We start from the raw sequence: 20,612 nt of genomic DNA on the forward strand, positions 1-20,612 counted from the left end.
AATGCAGAATACTGTACTAGGAGCAAGTTTTCTTCTCTTTTTGTTTCCTATTTTATCCAATGCTTCCACACTAATTAGACATCATGTAATTTTTCCAACCACTGCATTCTCATCTTCTCATTTTTATCATTTTGAGCAGTGCTTCTCATCTAGGAAATACACCAACAAGTCATCTTTATTTCACCTGTTCACCTCAAAAACAAAGTCAATAAAAATTTCTGTTGGAACAATACTTCTCAACTTTAACATGCACCTAAAGACCTTGCTCAAATGAAGATTCAGACTGTACATGTGAGGGGGAGCCTGAGACTGTCCATTCCTAACAAGCTCCCAGGTGATAGAGATGCTGTTGGTCCTTGGAACACACTTTTAGTAAAAAGGTGTCAGGAGACTGAGGTCATAGATTCTGTTTGGGCAGCCTAATTAACGTTAACACCTTAAGTTTTCAATACTCTCTACACAACCAAATATTTTATAAATTAGTCCTTATTTGAGGAATATAATCTAATTGATTCTCAAGAGAGTAAACTAAGATAACAGTTCACAAAATCAAGGTCAATTTAATTAATATTTTAATTCTTCAACATAAGGGCTCCAGGTCCTATTTACAAGATACACATGAGGCAATATGAGTTTTGCTTTTCTGAAAAAGAACAGATATTGTCAAGAGGATGTCACATATACCCTAGGGTCAAGGAACAAAATACATAATGAAAATGTACTATCAAATAATTAAAACTTTTTTTTAAAAGATTCTTTATTTATTTATTTGACAGAGAGATAGAGAGCACAAGTAGGCAGAGCGGCAGGCAGAGGGAAAGCGAGAAGCAGGCTCTCTTGCTGAGCAGGGAGCCCGATGCGGGGCTCGATCCCAGGACATGACCTGAGCTGAAGGCAGCCACTTAACAACTGAGTCACCCAGGCGCCCCTGATTAAAACATTTTATGCTAATGCCATTATTTTATGCCTAAGAGAATTCAGAATTCTCACCCATCAAAAACAAAAAAATAACTTAAGTGTGTTTTTGGTTTATAAAAACTTCTGAAAGGTTCCGCAAATTGAGAGTAGTTAAGTGTGCACAGGAAGGATCTATAGCTCTGCCAAGAACATGGCCTAATACAAACACTGCAAAGATAAATCTCCATAAATCTTACAAAATAGAAACAAAGACAAAAAATGTAAAAGGGATTTATACAAACTAGACTGGTCAGAACGAACAGCTTAATGGGATGGAGTGCCTCCTTAACATGCATTGTTTGGTCAGTGGGGTGCTCTGACTGCAGAAGTCCCAAATCAACAGTTTTAGCTCCAAATCCAAGATACTACACTTTCAGCCATTTTCTCCCTCTTATAAATAACTGTACCTACATGTATACACACACACACACACACACACACACACTTAAGTATGGCTTTTATCAGAATACAACAGAAATGTATGTTTATGATAGAAAATCACAGATACAGGAAAACTTAAAAAAAAAAACCTTACAAAATCCTATTACCCAGCGACAGCCATTAATATTCTAGTATATATCCTTATATACATTTTTAAGGTTTAAATGGATAAATAGTAAACATTTTCCCACATTTTTAAATAATCTCATGACTACATTAGTTTCCAACCACATGAATGCACTGTAAGTTATTTAACCAATCTCCTACTATTAAAATTTTTGTTTGTTTTAGGTTTTTTTTACTACTATAAATAATACTGCTACAAACATCCTTATATATAAATCTTATATATCTTTTATAATTTCCTTAGAACAAATTCCCAGAAGTCTTTCAAGGTTAAAGAAGAAACATTTTTTAAAAAGTTTCTAAGAGTTGCCAAATGTCAAAAAGTTGTGGCAAGTTGTCAGAATATACAGGAAGAAATAAAAAACTATCTGCATTTAATAGTATCCAAAATCCCAACAACAAAAGCCAAAAATAACCACAATAACACAAAAAAAATAAAGCACTTACTATGTGCCAGAACCTTTATAACCATTTTACATACATTAACTCATTTAATACTTAGAACAACTATCTGGGTTGGCACTATTATTATCATTATTATTACCATTTTACAGATGAAATAACAGGCACAGGGAGGCTAAGTAATTTGTCCAAAGTCACACAGCTAATTAGTGGCAGAGCTAAGAAACCTGGGTTCCAAAGTCTATGCTCTTAAACACTATACCTACTCTTCTCAAACTCTGATGTCACAATTCCTTTACCCTCTTAAAGTTACTGAGAACTTCAAAGAGTTTTTATGTGGGTTATATCCATCAGTATATCTCAGATAAGAAATTAAAACTGAAAAAACTAAAATATTTATTACTTCTTTACAAAATTTTTTAAAGACTTACTTATTTATTTGAGAGAGAGAGAGTGGGGGAAGAGCAGAGGGAGAGGACAAGCAGACCCCACGATGAGCTCAGAGACCAACACAAGGCTGGAGGATCCTGAGATTATGACCTGAGCCGCAACCAAGAGTCAGATGCTTAACTGACTGAGCCACCCAGGTACCCCTAAAATATTTATCATTTTTTAAAAAAATAACAATAAATCTACTACATGTTAACATGCTTCTACGAAAAATATTTTCTAGGGTGGGGGGGATGGGTTAGCCTGGTGATGGGTATTAATGAGAGTACGTACTGCACGGAGCACTGGGTGTTGTACGCAAACAATGAACCATGGAACATTACATCAAAAACTAATGATGTAATGTATGGTGATTAACATAATAAAAAAAAAGAAAAATATTATTTTCCAAAACAAAAAAAAAGTAGTAAAAAGAGTACTACTGTTTTACCATTTTTGCAGATCTCTGTAATGTATAATTTACTAAAAGACAGCTGAATTTTCATATATACTGCATTCAATCTGTTGAGGTATCATACATCATGTAGCTCTGGAAAACTAGAGTGTACACTCATGAGGACAACAGTAAAAGAGGTAAATAATATTTTAACATAAATATATAAAAAGCCTTCATCTTGCACCTACAGACAAGGTCTCAGGGACACCTAGGGGTTTCCCAGACCACTTTGAAAACCACTGCACTAGTTAGTACAGTGCATGCTACACAAAATAGCTGAAAGGCATGGTCTCAAGAACAAATGTGCCTAAGGGCGGTCAGGGAAGGCCCAAGTAAGTGACATTTGAACAAAGATCTAAAGTAAGTGAGGGAGCAAGCCATGAGGCTACCAGTAAAAAGTGCCTCCTAAAAAAAGAAGGAATATCATCAAGTACAGAAGCCCTGAAACAGGAGCATTCCCTAAGGTATGCTGGGACAGCAAAGAGAATAGTAAGGCTGGGACAGATCAAGCGAGGGAAGAGGAGGAGATGCAATCTGAGAGTTACAGAGCTGGGGGCAGGTCATGCAGACTCTAGGCACTACAAGAACTTCGGCTTTTCCTGTGAATGAGAACCACTAGAAGGTTCTAAGTGAGAAGGGAGCTGATCTGACTTTCATTTTAAATGGAAAATATAAGTCACTGGTGCTTAAAGTAAAAAACCTGAATGTAAACATCAGTTCCATCTCTTACTGTGTGTCCCGGAGCCTCTCTGAGCCTCAGTTTCCTCTTTTGTAAAATGAGAAGATACAGATACCTCAAAGAGTTGTTGTCAAGATCAAATAAGATAATATACATAAAACACTTTAAGATTATAACACACTATAAACATTTCTCGATTAAGTTTATTTTCACTATGTAATTGCCACATATTCTTCTTTGGTAGGCCCTCTATACTTACCCAATTGCTGCAGCCACCACCCCATTTATGTGACTGCCATTGAGATCAAGGATGCCCCAGACCCCTGACACTGTGAATTCAGCCTGATAATGCCCTTGAGCTTCTTGAAAGGCAGAGAAAGTTATTTTTTGTTGTTGACGGCAAAGCAAGGGTTTTTAGTATTTTTTTCCTTGTTGTTATAAAGAAAATCCTTTCAAAAACAATGCATGTGGTAATCATAGAAATGAAGTTCCAAAAAAAAACAAGACTGTATGAAACTCACCTTTATTTCATTTGGCACTGATTTAATAAAGCTAAAACCGTGGCTCATGGTCTTGACAGCTTGCCTCATACAAAAGGAAACAAAAGGGGAAAAAAGGATACAGACAGACAGATGAATTCAAATTCCTTTGATCTGGGTCCTAACTCTAAGGGGATCCCAGATAAATCAATGAGTCAGAGAAAAGGCAATAAGATGTAATCCAGAATACTGATGACAACAGCCATCTGTCTACCTGTCTTCTGAGATCACCGTCAAGGTATGAGATCATCAACCAAGCCAGAGAAGGCAAAGCAAGATGGAGACAACCACTGAGGCCTGTAGTATCTGATTCCACTCCTCAGGAGCAGGAGCTAAACACTCAGGCACTGGTTTTTATATCCACCTCTTAAGATGGGAATCAATCTGAGCAGTGATAGAAACCTGCAACAGAAAAACCCAAGGAAAACCAAGATCTCCAGGGAAAATTATAAACAATCTCATACATCAGAGGTCTCTGATGGTTTCTTATAAGTATGTTACAGCACAAAGAGCACTGTCATGGGAGTAAGGAAATGAATTCTCCTTCCATCTCTGCCACTAATTAATAATGTGGCTTCAGGAAATAAATTATCCTCAATGGACCAATTTCCTCATCTTAAATAGAAGACAAGAAAATACCTAAGGTTTCCTCAAGCTCTAAAATCCCTTGAATATAAACAAAAATGTGTTTTTTAAAAGCCCACACTAATATTTAGATTATCAGGAGATCAAAAAGGTAGGTATTGCTGAAAGTTCTGAAGTTTTTCACCAGCTCTATAGATCCCTGAGTGACATGAACCCAAACAAGGGGCCCTTCCTTGTGAACAGGAGTTAACCTATTACCAAAAAGGGCAAAAGTTATTTGTCCACCATCTTCCTTCAACCTTGTTTTTATGAATTACTACTCCCTTCTTTCCAACCCAAACTATTATAAAATATACAGTTCAGAGGCAAACTGTAATGATCAGGGAACTAGAAGTTAAAGAAATATGCAAGAATTAAGCAGGGGCGCCTGGGTGGCTCTGCTGGTTAAGTGTCTAACTTTGGCTCAGGTCCTGATCTTGGGGTCCTGGGTTTGAGCCCTGTACCAGGCTCCGTGCTCAGCAGGGAGTCTGCTTCTCCCTCTCCCTCTGCCCCTCCACCCTCCGCTCCTACTCTTTCTCTCAAATAAATGAATAAAATCTTTTAAAAAAAGAATTAAGTATATAAACATCAAGTGATAAGGGAGTAAATGGACTGAGGAATGCTTTTCAATTATTAATATTTTTAAATAGATAGCATGTATGGGTACAAAATATGAAAGATTCAAAAGGCAGATACAGCTAAAAATAAAGAAAACAGTTTTCTAAGGGATAAATCAAAAAGGGCACTAAGAGGACTTCAGTGCATATTGTGCTCCATTTTTTTTTTTAAGATTTTATTTATTTATTTGACAGAGAGAGACAGCAAGAGAGGGAACACAAGCAGGGGGAGTGGGAGAGGGAGAAGCAAGCTTCCTGCGGAGCAGGGAGCCCGATGCGGGGCTCGATCCCAGGACCCTGGGACCATGACCTGAGCCGAAGGCAGACGCTTACCGACTGAGCCACCCAGGCGCCCCATATGCTGCATTTCTTAGGTGACCCTGGGATCATGACCTGAGCCAAAGGCAAGATGCTTAACAACTGAGCCACCCAGGCGCCCCTGGAGGATTCATTTCTTAATGCAAAACAGATTTCAAAAATTTTTGATAAAATCTTGATTCAAAGGCTTATGCCTATTTAATAAGGGAAGTATGCCAAATCAAATTTTTTCATTTATTAAAAAAAAACTTACCGAGCGTATACCATGTGCCAATATATAGATGAATATATTGCATTAGATTATTAAATCTAATTAGAGAGATAGGTAAAAATGATAATTCGTCTACATTGTAAAGATGGTGCTATAGAACAGAGAGAAGGAAGGGTGCACTCTATTCAGATAGGGTTCACAGAAAGGCACATATGAACTGGATCTCAAGGGGTCAGTAAGAGACCATCAGCAGGGGCGCCTGGGTGGCTCAGTCGGTTAGGTGTCTGCCTTCGGCTTGGGTTGTGATCCCGGGGTCCTGGGATCAAGCCCCGCATGGGGCTCCCTGCTCGGAGGGGAGCCTGCTTCTCCCTCTGCCTCTGCCCCCCATTTGTGCTTACTCTCTCTCTCTGGGTGCTCTCTCTCAAATAAATAAAATAAAAAATCTTAAAAAAAAAAAAAAAAAGACCATCAGCACTAAGGAGGATTAAAGTCTTTATATGCAAGTATGTCTCACCAAAATCGCCAAGTTCCAAACACTAAATGAAAACTGGTGGGGCCCCTGGGTGGCTCAGTCGGTTAAGTGTCTGCCTTCCGCTCGGCTCATGATCTCAGGGTCCTGGGATCGAACTCCACATTGGGCTCTCTGTTCAGTGGGGAGTCTGCTTCTCCCTCTCCCTCTGTATTCTCTCTCTTTCTCTCAAATAAATAAATAAAATCTTAAAAAAATGTAAAACTGTTAATAAATACACAACGTACCCTGGAACTTTGCTCTAATAGTCAGTATCCTAATGTTTAATATAGGGTAAAGACTTTGCATCCTGAATCTTGTCTAAAAGAGTTTATTTTTAAAATCTTATTAAACAGTAGTTTCACCTATAAAGTATATATTCATAAAAATCCAAATACTGTATTGCTAGAATAACCTATGGCTCATATAGTCTAAATGTCTTGACTTTTTAGAAAGAATGATTGGCTTCTAGCTTATCAAGGCTTCATAATGAGCTTTTTCATTTCTTATCATAAATATAGCTATCATATTACTGTTGCAATCCAGCATAATGACTACAGCTTCAGAAGAAAACAGTAACAACTTTACAGAAATTTTGAGCATTTAGGAACCACATGTACTAGAGCAATCAGTTTGCTATACCCAGTTTCTCTTTTATGAACATAAGCAAAAGACAGAGGTACACATACATGCTATTTGTTCTCTACAGACCTTTCATTCTACCTGTACCCACCACCCTTGTCAATTTTATCCATACTTGTCTTATAAACTATCATCCTTTGAAAGTTTTATGAAGTAGTTGGTCCAACAGATGGGTGGCTAGTCCTGCCCAACATATGTCATAGGAAAAATAGCTCTTAGGCAAGACAAGTTGTAGTCCCTTTCCCTTATCCAGATGGGAACCAGTGAGACCCCCTTAGGGGAGAGCAAATAATCTTTTAACCTTTATTAAGAAAAGTTACTGGACTGAGATAATCTGTAAGTAACAAAGCAATCAAAGAGGGAGAGAAGAGTTCAAATGCTAACTTACACTCCCTAAGATAAAATACGCGCTTGCCCACATATACAACTATAACACAGAGAAGGGAAACAAAACAAAACAAAACAAAACAAAACAAAACAAGCCCCGAGTCAGTTTAACTAGGAGCTATTTCATCAAAGACAGGTAGGAAACAGATAATACTATCTTGTTTAGAACAGAGCTCAGGGGCACCTGGGTGGCTCAGTCCTTAAGCGTCTGCCTTTGGCTTGGGACATGATCCCAGGGTCCTGGGATCGAGCCCCGCATCGGGCTCCCTGCTCAGAGGGAGGCCTGCTTCCCCATCTCTCTCTGCCAAATAAATAAAAAAAAAAAATCTTAAAAAAAAAAAAAAAAGAACACCGAGCTCAACAGATCTGGGGGAGGAAAATGAAAGGCAACAACCTAAAAAGTACAGCATATATGAACAGAAGAACTCAATAAATGACTCCATCATGGTCTTATCTGCAAAACTAGACAGAACAGAATGGTAGCAGTATCTTTCCTCTTTGCCCCCTGTCCATAAAGCTTAAGCTGATAGCATCTGATCCTGTCTTCAGATGGATATCTGTCTCCTTCAACATACTATCTAAGTGTTCCCCAAGGAGAACAGTATGACCAATTCTGCCAGAGACAGTTATCTCCCAAAACCAAGGAGCCTATCTCATTCTAATGAGTGAAAGCCAGTGGAGGGGAAGAGGTCCGCAAATGCCACTTGTATGAATCTTTCAAGATATGCTCTGAAACAGGAAAACACTACAGACTACATTTTAGCAGAAGTCTAAAAATAACGAAAGAACATTCCCTATTTTTAGATATCTGACTTAAAAGTTTCAAAAACACAAAGTAAAGGAAACCATTAAAAACAAACTGGAATTTTAAACTGTTGTAAAAGACACTTTTGAGTTGAGAAAACTGTTTTTAGAGACAGAATTTTAAAAATCCTACATTCTTTCTGTTGACTACTTTCTTGCTCAAACTTCCCCATCTCCAAAACTTAGAGTCTCAATCTTCTGTATTATCAAGGGCATTTCCAAGAACCAAAAGATGATTCAGAAGGTTATACCACAAAATGAGAAAGAAGGAAAATTTTAAAACATGCTTTCGCGAAGAGACATAATAATAAGAGTGTGGATTAGTGATTAAAGACAGTAACGTATAAAACAGCAAAAGGGATTTAATTATTCTACATTAAAAGCAGTGCTACAGATAATAAGAAAACACTTAACTAAAGGGAAATGTTTTCTTCCCCTCACTGAACAGTCTTAAGTCAGTAAACATCTAAAACAAAGCTATGTCTGAATAACTAGAGTAACTAGAGTTTGCAACTAGAAAAAACTAATTTTTTTTACAAAAGAAACCCGAACATGCAGTACATTCACTGGACAATTTGTTTACTCCCAGCTATCTTCCATCTCTATTCAAACCTAGTACCCAACCTTATTAAAGAAACCTGTGACAAATAGAATCTGCAGGAAATAACGGAATTACCAGACTGCACGGCCAGCATTAACATCTCAGGTTCCAGTAGAGTCATGACAGATTCTTCTCAGAAACAGCAGCCCACAAATACAATGAAAAAATTCAAAGTCACAGAAGATGTTGTCTTCAGAGGCTACCAAAGCTTTCATAAATTCAGTCTCGTGCCTTATGCTCAGACTGTGAGAACTCACTCCCCTCCTCAGTGCAGTTACCAATTTATCCACCCTTCAAGCAAGTCAAGATGGCACAGAGTTGAATTACTTGCAGACAGGAAACCAAAAGGCGTTCGAGTTAAGACCTATGAAGTGTGGTTAGAACAGTGAGTGAGCTCCTCCTCCTTGCTGTTCGTCTCTGGGGGAGGGGAGACACAGAGAGAGAGACCTTCAGAACACAGATCAACTGCTTTTTTTCCCCTTTTCAGGAAGAGAAGATGACGTTTGTTCCAAACCTTCAGTATAAGGGGCATTGCTGCTAATGCAGTTTAGAGCAGATTAAACACAATCCAAACAACCCAATCTTTTGAAACAAACAGCCCAATTACTGATGTATTAGTGGGAGGTGAGGATGGGAATTAGGCACATATACACACATGCATACAGATGAATATGTATGGTGACTTAATTTTCTGTAAAAGAGTTCTATGGGCTTTTTCATCTGTGATATTTATAGATAACAGGTTAAGGAAGTTGAACATTTAACTACAGAAGCGCAACTATTTCTCCACCCCAACTTCAATTAAAATATCTGTTTCAAAAAGTCATCTGAATACATTCCGGAGCTGTAATTTGTCTTTCAGATCTGCCAGTCCGCTAAAAGGGCCCCTTAACTTGTTCCTGTGTGAGACATTTGGGCTGTCAATAGAGAGTTTACTGATGTTATTTGACTTTTCTAAAATGTGTTATGACCTTGCTAGATGTATGGAACACATAAGAAGATAGTTCAAATACATAACAATTACCCTTTCCTGATAAAGAAACTTTAATTCTTTTTCCACTAGCACAGAGCAGGCTCTTCTGAATAAGAATAAACACGGGCATTTTACCTTCCACTGCAAAAACAAAAACAAACCAAAATCCTTTCAAATCACAGCAATTTCATTTATCTGAAGTGAAAAGCTCATTCATTCCCTTTACGGTCCTTTTTACTAACTGATCGTGATAATAAGGATACTAAGATGCCTGTTGGCATATCTGATTGACTTTTAAACAGCTGAAAACTAGAAATCCATGTTTGGTATGTTTAGCTAGAATTCCTCAATCTTTCTGGCTAAGTAGCAGCCTGTATCTTGAAAGTCTGCTGCTGCAAACGCAGCCCCGCAAATGCCAAAACGCTCACAGAGTCAAACCAATGATAAATGAAAGCACTAAGAGACCTCAGAAGAGAAAACAGTCTCAGCATGATTGAGGGCAATATTCTGTTATTAGAAAAAGGAAAGCAATGCAGATTTGGGGTGGGGGAGACTTTGTGGAGGAGAGAAAAAGTTCCTTTCTTTCTCATTCCAAGAACATCATGTTTAAAAGCCAGAAAAGCTCTATATAGAACTGTGGGAATGACTCAACAGGCAATGGAGTGGCAGCCAGTGTGGGCTAAATGCTGCTCTGGGAAGACAGAAGCATTCTCACTGGCCCCTTCTGGCAACCAAATTCCCAACTGTCTTATGAAAAATGGGTACATTTCAATTCTCAGACTACATGGTACTCTGGTCAGAGGTTAACAACTAAAGGAACAGCATCTTTAAAAGGGTGAATCATTCCTTTGTCCCTATGTGGGCTGTACAGTTTGCTGTGTGAGGGTTTTTCAAATGAAACAAGTTCTCACAGTTCTGTACTTACAGGAAAATAAATACAAATTATAAGATTCCTACACAGAGGATGGCAAGAAGGGCAAGAGGGCTGTGTCCTTCCTACCAACATGTCTCTCTTGGCTGTAGAAGAGTGGCAGAAGGCCACGACTGTCAATACTGCAGCCCTACAGAGATACCGACAGTCATACGGTGGTGGGAGCAATAAGACATCACAGTGCATCTGATGGCTAGCTTTTTCCTGTCAAGTCCACTCCCATTATCTCCTCCGCAATGTGGGATAAAAAGAGCTGAAGAAAAGGAAAACGGGCGCCTGGGTGGCTCAGTCGTTAAGCGTCTGCCTTCGGCTCAGGTCATGATCCCAGGTCCTGGGATGGAGCCCCGCATCGGGCTCCCTGCTCAGCGGGAAGCCTGCTTCCCCCACTCCCACTCTCTCTCTTATGTTCCCTCTCTCGCTGTCTCTGTCAAATACGTAAATAAAATCTTAAAAAAGGGGGGGGAAACAATTTTTAAGACAGAAATCTAAAAAAATTAATCCTTAAAAAAATGTAAATAAGCCACATAATCTTTGCCTACTGCTAAGATCTTGTATCTACCTTGACGAGTATCAGCACAGCACCAGATTCACTGTGAAACTGGCTTTAAGACAGGTTTCACAATTCTAAAAGTCTGAACTCCTAGGACAGCCTCAGTGCCACTATCTTTGGGTCAATTAGCAAAATTTCATAGAGAACTAAAGTAAACTCTGATAAGGTCTTTGTACAAGTGAACATGATTTTCAAATTAATGGCACTGAGGGAATGAAGGGTAATGATCTTAATTTCCAATTAAATAAAAGTTCTTTTGCTTTTAATTATAACTCTGTAGCTAATCAACACAAATATGCTATAGTCTCTAATAATCCACACAAAAGGGACTTGATAACTATAGAATATCAATATAGTGTATTCACAAAGCTTCCCCCCACCCCCACAGGCTCCCCAAAGGCCTTTAATGTTCATAATCAAGAGGAACTAGACAAGTTCTTATCCTACTTGACCTTCCCACTGATTTGTCAAAGTTCTTACACCTTTCTTAAAACTTCCTATTTCCTTGATTTTCTTAAAAGTCGTACTTTCTTCCCTCACTGACCACTCCTTTCAGCATCCTAAGTAGCTCTCTCTCTTTTTCTGCTGCTATCAGGGGCACCCTTTCCCTCTTTTACATATTCTCCCTGGGCAATCTCATCCTTTCTTGGGGTTAACTACTACCCACATTCTGATCCACATCTAGGTCTGACTTTACTGTGCATCTCTACCCGGCTATCTCACATCAATATGTCCCAAAACAAGTACCCAATACCACCCAATACCAACCCCTCAAGATATATTGCTTCCATTTTCCCTATCTTACGTAACAGTACTCAGGTCCCAAACCATAAACTTAGACACCCCTCCCTCCAGCCCCAGACATCTAAGTATAACTAATTGTCTCAAAGCTTATTCCTCAAACCTATCCTTTTTTTCATCCTTACAGCCAGTGCTTTATTTCAGGTCCTTTAAATTTCTTGCCCAGAATATAGCAACATCTTTTAAAAAAAAAAATCATAGAAACATTCAAACACAAAGGTAGAAAGAATGACATAATAAGCTGCAAACCCCCATCACTTAGCTTCAAAATCTGTGGCCCTTCTACCCTCCCCACACACAGCACCCAGCCCACATGGGATCATTCTGGGGCAAATTCTAGTCATAATTTCATTTCATCTTTATTCTGTACATCTAAAGGAACATTTTTTTTTAACAAAACCACAATATTATTGCCACCCAAAATTTTAAAAAATCTCTTAATATCATCAACTATCCACTATGGTTAATTTTCCCAACTGTCTCAAATTTTTTAGTGTTGATTTATTCAAATTAGAGTCCAACAGGGACAATATACTGCATTTCACTGATGTCTCTTAAATCTCTTTTAATCCATAATCCCTCCCTTCTCTTTTTTTTTTGTAGTTTATTTGTTGAAAAATCCAGGCTGTTTTCCCACCTACACCCCCCATGGTGACATTTAACACGCTGCTCCATCCCCTATATTTCCAGTAAATTAGTACAAGTTAAGTACAGAAGCTTGATCCAATTTAGCTCAAAGCTTTTCACAAGAATACTGCAAAGGTGGTAGTGTGTATGTACTTCAGCAACAGCTTCTAAACTGTCTCCTTCTCGCTAGCCTTGCCTTGATTAAAAACCATCCCTCTTACCAAGTAATTCTTACTCATCTTTCAAAACTTAGTTTAACCGCTGCCTTGCGATGACCTGGCACTCTCCCCACCCTCCTCACACTCTCCATGGATATGCTAAATACCCCTCATTTATGCTCCCCCAGAACCTGTGCCCACCTCTATTATTGCTCTTTACCACATGGCTTAATGCCTCTGCATTAACAGATGGAGCACCGTGTCTGACATGTGACAGCATTCATAAATGTATGCAAAATGGAATGAAAAGTCCTATTTAGTGCAGAAAATTCTAACATTATGGGAAAAGTTCATAACAACTAAAGAATCCCTACCTACCCAGAAAAGGCAGGTGGTCTTACAATTTTCATTAAAGCACATGCTGAAGGTGCTATTATGTGGAAAACTACATGAGGAAGACTAAAATTTCCACAGCATTGAAGTATAGAGTTAAATAAGGACAACCACAGTAATGCCCTTAGGGATATTAAGTGCTAATGACAATGAAAATGCCCAACTTGTAGGGAATGAGTAGGAGAAACCAGAAAAACAGAGAGCTTAGCTCACTACAAAGAAGAATTCTTTTAACATCAAAAGCTGTCAACGTCACCAATAACTGATATTAATTTCTATGATGGAATGTAGTATAGACAGGTAATATACACAAAGTTTAATAAATGCCTTTTTATGATCTCTGTGGGATTTCAGTACACTAAAATCTATTCTTGTTCCTATGTCCATATCTGACTTAGATTCTCACAAGAGCATGTGGTTTACTGAGGTTCCGCTCTACAAAAATCTAATCATCATAATGAAATTGTACAGGTCCCAACCAGTTAAGTCTCTCCCCCAGAAGATACCTGGTTTTTGGCAAAGTGGAAACACCCAATGATAACGTAACCCAACACCTAGGCAAGTCACTACAGGTCCTGGTCAGCTTCCATATCCTGTGAACAAAATCTACTACTGAATGAAAAACGCAGTCAAGATCTGCAAGGCTGGGAGGATCACACATTACCACAGGTATGCTATCCCCTGGCCTCGGGATACATGAAGGCAGTGTTTTCAGGTACCTTTTCAAAGAACAGTAAATGTTAAGGGCTATGATAGCTATAAATATAAGCAGGCAGGTCATTCACACTGTATGTCTGAAATATCGCCCTCAAGCCAGTGGGGGCACAAAGACAAGGGTGAACCAGACTGACACTGCCTCTGCCCTCAGGGCCTTCCTTATAAAGAAGTAGGGTAGAAAATCTCTAACCAAAAATTTAAAAAAGAAAAATGAAAAAAATGAAGTACCAAATAAGAGTACAAACAAGTTGTACAAGGCAGCAATTAGTTCTGGTTACAAGAGACTTGGATTGCTTCTTAGGGAAAAGATGATGTGAGCTGGTTCTTAAGAAAATTAATGGGCCAGAGACCAGAGTTTATCAGTTTCTTTTCCAAGATTTTATTTCTTTATTTGAGAGAGAGAGCAGGGGGGCGGGGGGCGGTAAAGGGTGGCAGAGGGAGAAGCAGGCTGCCCGCTGAGCAAGGAGCCAGCCATGGGGCTCAATCCCAGGACCCAGAGATCATGACCTGAACCAAAGGCAGATGCTTAACCGACCAGGCACCCTTATCAGTTTCCTTTTGAATTCCCAACTCCACAGACTTGTATACCCACAAATCATAAAATAACAAAGCCAAAAGAAACCCAGTCTTGACCTGATCCAGCCCCTTATCCAGAGTATATACTGAGTGAGAGACATGTAAGAAACTCTTCCACAAATTTCCAACAAACGGTCCCCAACAGTACTTTTGGAAGAATGTTAAAAATAATGTTTTAATGGACAAGGAAATGAACTGAATGGTCAAAAACAATGAAACACCCACTGGCTACAAACATTTGGGGAAAGGTTCTTCCTCACTAGTAATCAAAGAAATACAAACTGAAATGAAAACATTTCATTTGTCACATTAATGAAGCCTTTCACAAATGAGATAATCAATGTTAATAAGTGAGCCAGGCACTCATGCAGGGTTGACAGAAGTATAAACTTGCAGGCCACTTGGAATGGAATGGGACAAGGTATTTCTCAAGAACCTCAATTCTTCACGAGGCCTACAAAGGCCTGTGTGATCTGGCTCCTATCTACCTACTCACTTCACATCACCTTCTCCTCTCTCCAGTGACATACTGGTATTCTTTTAGTTGTTTTGTGCCAAGTATTCGCCAACAATCCTTGCCTGTGCCCTGTCCCCTCTCCCACTTCCCCATCTCCCCCAGCCTTAACACATGCTATTCCCTCTTTCCTTTGTTTGGCCAACCACTACTTGTGTTTTGGCTGTTAGCTTAAACATCTCTTCCTCAAAGAGGCCTTTCCCAACCAATTCCCCTCTCCTCCCCCACCAAAACAGAACCATCTCTATGAGATTTGCTATTATCTTGTGCTCCGCCCCCCACCAAAGCACTTACCAAAGTTTTCAGCTATGAATTGGTTTGTATAACTCTAATCTTTCTTTCACTAAATATAAATTCCATGACAATGTGAACTTTATCTATCTTTTTCCTTACTGTCTCGCCAATACTTAACATACATACGGTGCTCAACAGACACTGAATTTTTCAACTTTGAAATGGTGAAATTATTTAAGACAACATTTCTACTTCTAAGGAAATAATCCAAAATGCAGAAAAAGCCTTTAAAGATTTTCATCTGGAGCGCCTCGGTGGCTCAGATGATGGTCTCCAGGTCCTGGGACCGAGCCCCACATCGAGCTCCCTGCTCAGCGGGAGTCTGATTCTCCCTCTCCCTCACTCATGCCCTCTCCATATCTCTGTCTCAAATGAATAAATAAAATCTTAAAAATAAATAAATAAAAGACTTTCATCTCAATACTAGCATATGTGTGAAAAACAGAAAATGATTCAAATGTCCAATGAGGGGAAAAATTAAATAAATGATGGCACAGAATGTAATGTTACATACCCATTATAAAGGCTAATAATAAAAACATTTCAATGACATCTGAAAAATCTTAAGCTGTAATGCAGAATGAAGAAAACATAATATTAGCTTAGTTATATTTAAAATGTACATTTGGAAGAAGACAAGGTAAGTAAGCCATACGCTAACAGCGATTTACTCTGGGAGATGAGATCCATTTGTTTTTGTTTCACTGGTTTTTGTTTTTGTTTTTTAAGATTTATTTATTTGAGAGAGCGAGAGAGAGTGTGCATGTGAGCAGCGAGAGGGCCAGAGCGAGAGGAAGAATCCACCCTGGGTGTGGAGCCAGACACAGGTTCCATCTCAGGACCCTGAGATCATGACCTGAGCCAAAACCAAGAGTCAGATACTTAACGAACTAAACCACCCAGGCACCCCTCTGTTTCACTGTTTTAAGAGGGAGATTATATCTGGTATCTGTTTTTCTCCAGGAACCTAGAACAATATCTGAGAATGAGAAATTGATTATTCTAAGTGCTGAGATGAAGTAGGTTGAGAAATTATTTAAATCACATTTTAAACAGAATCATTTAATGAATTGACATACTTAAGATTTGGGCATTTTCACATTAGCTGGAAGACCTAATCTAGAAAATCCTTGACAACCAGGCTTCCTGAGGAACTTAAGTAACAAGTCTCTTTCCTTTCCCCAAGAAAATACTGTAATTTAGATCAGAAACAGCCCACTCAAAATTTTTACTTCTCTCAGCAGTTAATTAGTATCCCCTGGCAACACTAAAGACTGAAAGGATACAGTGCGTACCCTTACAAAGAAAGAATACATGATCTGCCCTTTCTTCCACAGGCTACACACTTAGGCAGAACAAATGAGTACTTCCTAAACTTTGCACAAAGGAAGAGAAAAGCCTATGAAAGAGGACCTAGTATGTCCCTTCCATTGCCATTCTCTCCTGCTCACTTCCCATCCCACCCAGCATGGCAGGTAACAAATACAAACTGTTATTCCTTTAAAAAAAAATTGGGGATCAGCAACAGTGAGAAAAAAAAATGTTTCAAGGATAACACAATAGCATTAAAATATATAAAACCTCTAAAAATAAATCTAACAAAAGATGTATAAGACCAACACACAAAAAAATTATAAAACCTCATCAGGAGACCTCATAGAAAATCTAAATAAGTGGAAAAATATATCATGTAATATCATGAAGATATTAATTCTCCCCAAATTGGTTTATAGAGCTAATGCAAAAATTCCTAATCAAAATCCCACAGTGATTTTATAATTCATATATATGGAAATGCAAAGGAAAAAGAATAAGCCAAGAAAGACTGGAAAAAGAATAAGGTAGGAGGACTTACTTCTCCCATATAACAGCTTATTACATAATTATCATAGTTAAGACTATGAGGTCCTGGTGCAGGCATCAACAAACAGACCAATGGAAACAGCTCAGAAACACACGCACATATGAGGTAAGTCCTTGATATATGAAAGAGGTAGCTTTGCTTATCAGTGTGTGTGTGTGGGGGGGTATTTTCAATTAATGAGAGTCCATTTAGAAAAAAAATTTAAGGGGCACCTGGGTGGCTCAGTTGGTAAAGTATCTGACTCTTGGTTTTGGCTCAGCGTCCTGAGATGAGCCCCACATTGGCTCCACACTCAAGATGGAATCTGTTTGAGATTCTTTCTTTCCCCCTCTGCTCCTCTTCCCCCCCCCCAAATGAAACAACCCAAATGTTCATCAGCAGAAGATTCCCTAAAAATTATGGAGTACTCTTCCATAGGTGCATCCACTATACAGTAATGAAAATGGATGAACTAAAACTATATACATAAACGAATATCACATATGTCAAGCAAAAGAAGAATACAGAATTCCATTCATATAAACTTCAACTAAACTATACTGTTTAGAATTATATAATTGGGGGTGCCTGGGTGGCTCAGTCGTTAAGCGTCTGCCTTTGGCTCAGATCATGATCCCAGGCTCCTGGGATCAAGCCCCACATCAGGCTCCCTGCTCAGCGGGAAGCCTGCTTCTCCCTCTCCCACTCCCCCTGCTCATGTTCCCTCTCTAGTGGTCTCTCTGTCAAGTAAACAAATAAAATCTTAAAAAAAAAAAAAAAGAACTATATAATTGGTAAAAACAGATGATTTTCAAGAAGTCAAAACAGCAGCTACTCCTAAAAAGAAAAGATGGGTTTATGTTCAGAGAGGAACATACAGGAGGCTTCCCTGGGGCTCACAATGAGCGGCTATTGAGTAGTGGTTACACAACTCTTTGCTTTATGGTTATTCTGTAAACTGTCCTATGATTTTATGTCTTTTTCTCTATATGTGTTATTATCTTTCCCCCCCAAAAAAGAAAAAATACTTGAATGGTAAAATATGTATCATCAATCTAATTTCGAGGTGTGTGATTAGTATAAGAAGCTCTAATAAGCAGCTCAGAAGATATAATTTCAAATGTTCCATCCCACTGTTCTCTAAATATATTCATATCTGTTGAATCATGCTTCAGAAATGAACGTTCCTATAAGTAAAGATATATGCAATTTTTTTGTGGGCGATATTTCAAGTCTTTATTTATTCAGTCCTTGGTGAGTTGGAGAAAGGCACTTTCTCTAATGAGAATGAGACCTCCTTCAAAGCGCAAAAATTCAAGTCCTACAAGTCTCATCAGCTTTAATATTCAAGCAGGGATTCGTTGGCCGGAACACAAGAAGTGCAGGACAGTTGCCCATGGGATGCTTAGGAAGGGGACAAGACAGGATAGAAGAAAGGTAAATCTCACCATTTTCAAAAAGGCTGCCTGGTTATTCAACCTCTATCCATGTCCCAAAGAAATTATCCCCCATAAACAGACCACTAGCCCCAAATTTAATCTGTAGCACCTAAAATGGGGACGGGGGCAAAAAAAGAAATTTCACATTGATTAGCTCTGATAAGAGAGCTACCGGTTTGTTCATTAAAGGAACAGGAGGGAATAGAGCAAAAACTGGTAACTGGTATAACTTACTCCTCTTTATACCTTTCAATGTCTTTCTTAGTTTCTTTCTTACTACAGGCACTTCATAAATAACTGCTGAATACTAATTTCCATAGTGGTCATGGCAGTGAACAACAGCAGAACTGTAGAAAGGTACAAATGATTGTCCTGAAATAAAATTTTAAGAGTCAAGGACAAAATAAAAGGTCAAGAATATAATCTCCCAAATACAAGATTTCTCTTAGAAACCTTTATGAACTTGTCATCATTAATTTATCTAACTTTTGTCGGCAGTGCCTTCTGAGTAACGCATTCCAGCTAATTATTATTCACTATGTCTTAAATCTATGATTCCTGAACTTCAAGAGGCACATCTCTTAGGATATAAGCAAGTCCTCAACTTATAAATGGATTACATTCCAAAAGTCCATTTGTAATTTGATCATATGGAACATGGAATGCACTTTTCAATAGAAGCCTTGAAATACGAATTCTGGCAAAATTCCCCTGCTTGCCCACAAAATCTATAAGATAAGTGAAATGCAATATATTTGTAATGAGAAAAAGAAGCAAAAGGTATCTCAGCTCCCATCCTAGGGGCTCCTGAACATAAGCCTTATGCAGACTCAGTTCTGAAACTCATACTTAAAAAACCAATAATACCAGATTAGTGTTAAGAAGAGGTGGATACGTAAAGACAGCCAAAGAGCACCATGCCATTAAAGGAAGAAGCAAAGTGAAACTTAAATTTCCCATTGGATAAACTCACTTAACATATGCCAGAACTCTTAGTTGGAGCCAATGGGGTTAATCATTAAAGAGGTACTTTCAGACTTCTCCAAGCCCAGACTGGAGAGGATCCACAGGGAGATCAATTTTATCTTTTTTTTTTTTTAATGGGCTCCAACACAAGGCTTGAACTCACAAGCCTGAGATCAAGACCTGAGTGAGATAAAATCAAAAGCTGTATGCTTAACCAACTGAGCCACCCGCACTCAATTTTATCTTTTAGATGTAAATGCTCAGCCTAGAAGAAGACAGAGAAATAATATTTAAAAAGTATACCTTGGGGGTGCCTGGGTGGCTCAGTCATTAAGTGTCTGCCCTCGGCTCAGGTCATGATTCCAGGGTCTGGGATTGAGCCCTGCATCGGGCTCCCTGCGCAGCAGCAAGCCTGTTTCTCCCTCTCCCACTCCCCCTGCTTGTGTTCCCTCTCTCACTGTGTCTCTCACTGTCCGATAAATAAAATCTTTAATACACACACACACACACACACACACACACACCTTGAAACTTCTCTACTAACTTTTTCCAATTAGGCTAATAAGGGCTGGGTTAACGAAAGGCACCTCTTCTCATTAGAGCTCCAACTTCTTCCCCTGTTTAGGAAATAGAGGTATCAGGACCTTCACTGCCTATTGCCCTGTAAGGTCCTTTACTAAATCACTGAATTTTTATATAAGATATGGTTCTAAGTGAAATCGATCTGAGAAGAAAGAAATTTCTCACTCCATTCTTCCAATACACAGTACACCATCCATGAAAAAGCACCTCCTAACTCTAGAATTTATTCTGCTCTAGAACTACACACTTTCCAATATCACAATCTTCTCAAGGATTTTCCATTTCTGCTCTTATCTTTACCTTCTTATAAACAGCCACGTAAAGAAGATCTGGCATAAAATATAATAATGATCTTCTCCCTGGGACATACAGCCTCTTACCCCTCCTGACAGGAAGAAGCACCACTGAGGTACACAAGTAGAAGACCCTGCAACCAGACACTGAGAATACTGCCCCTGTCCAGACATTTAACTGGTGGTTGCTGGATGGAATAAAAAAGAAACTTG

At 38.8% G+C, this 20,612-nt stretch overlaps 1 protein-coding gene across 5 annotated transcripts in view; it reads right to left on the reverse strand.

Annotated features, from left to right (window-relative positions):
• Positions 1-20,612, reverse strand: part of MRTFA (myocardin related transcription factor A) — a 192,814-nt gene that overhangs the window by 85,858 nt on the left and 86,344 nt on the right. The window contains exon 1 of one of the 5 annotated variants that reach the window (XM_028115592.2): positions 8,818-9,080. The exons of the other annotated variants lie outside the window; for them this stretch is intronic. Coding sequence (XP_027971393.1) covers positions 8,818-8,863 — 46 coding nt within the window. The 5' untranslated portion in view covers positions 8,864-9,080. Of the gene's footprint in view, positions 1-8,817; positions 9,081-20,612 lie in introns of those variants that run through there. 5 annotated transcript variants of the gene reach the window in all.

The sequence above is a fragment of the Eumetopias jubatus genome, unplaced genomic scaffold (genome assembly GCF_037043125.1).
Source record: "Eumetopias jubatus isolate StellerSeaLion01/CBP00866 unplaced genomic scaffold, mEumJub1_p1.0 scaffold_8, whole genome shotgun sequence".
NCBI lineage: Eukaryota > Metazoa > Chordata > Mammalia > Carnivora > Otariidae > Eumetopias > Eumetopias jubatus.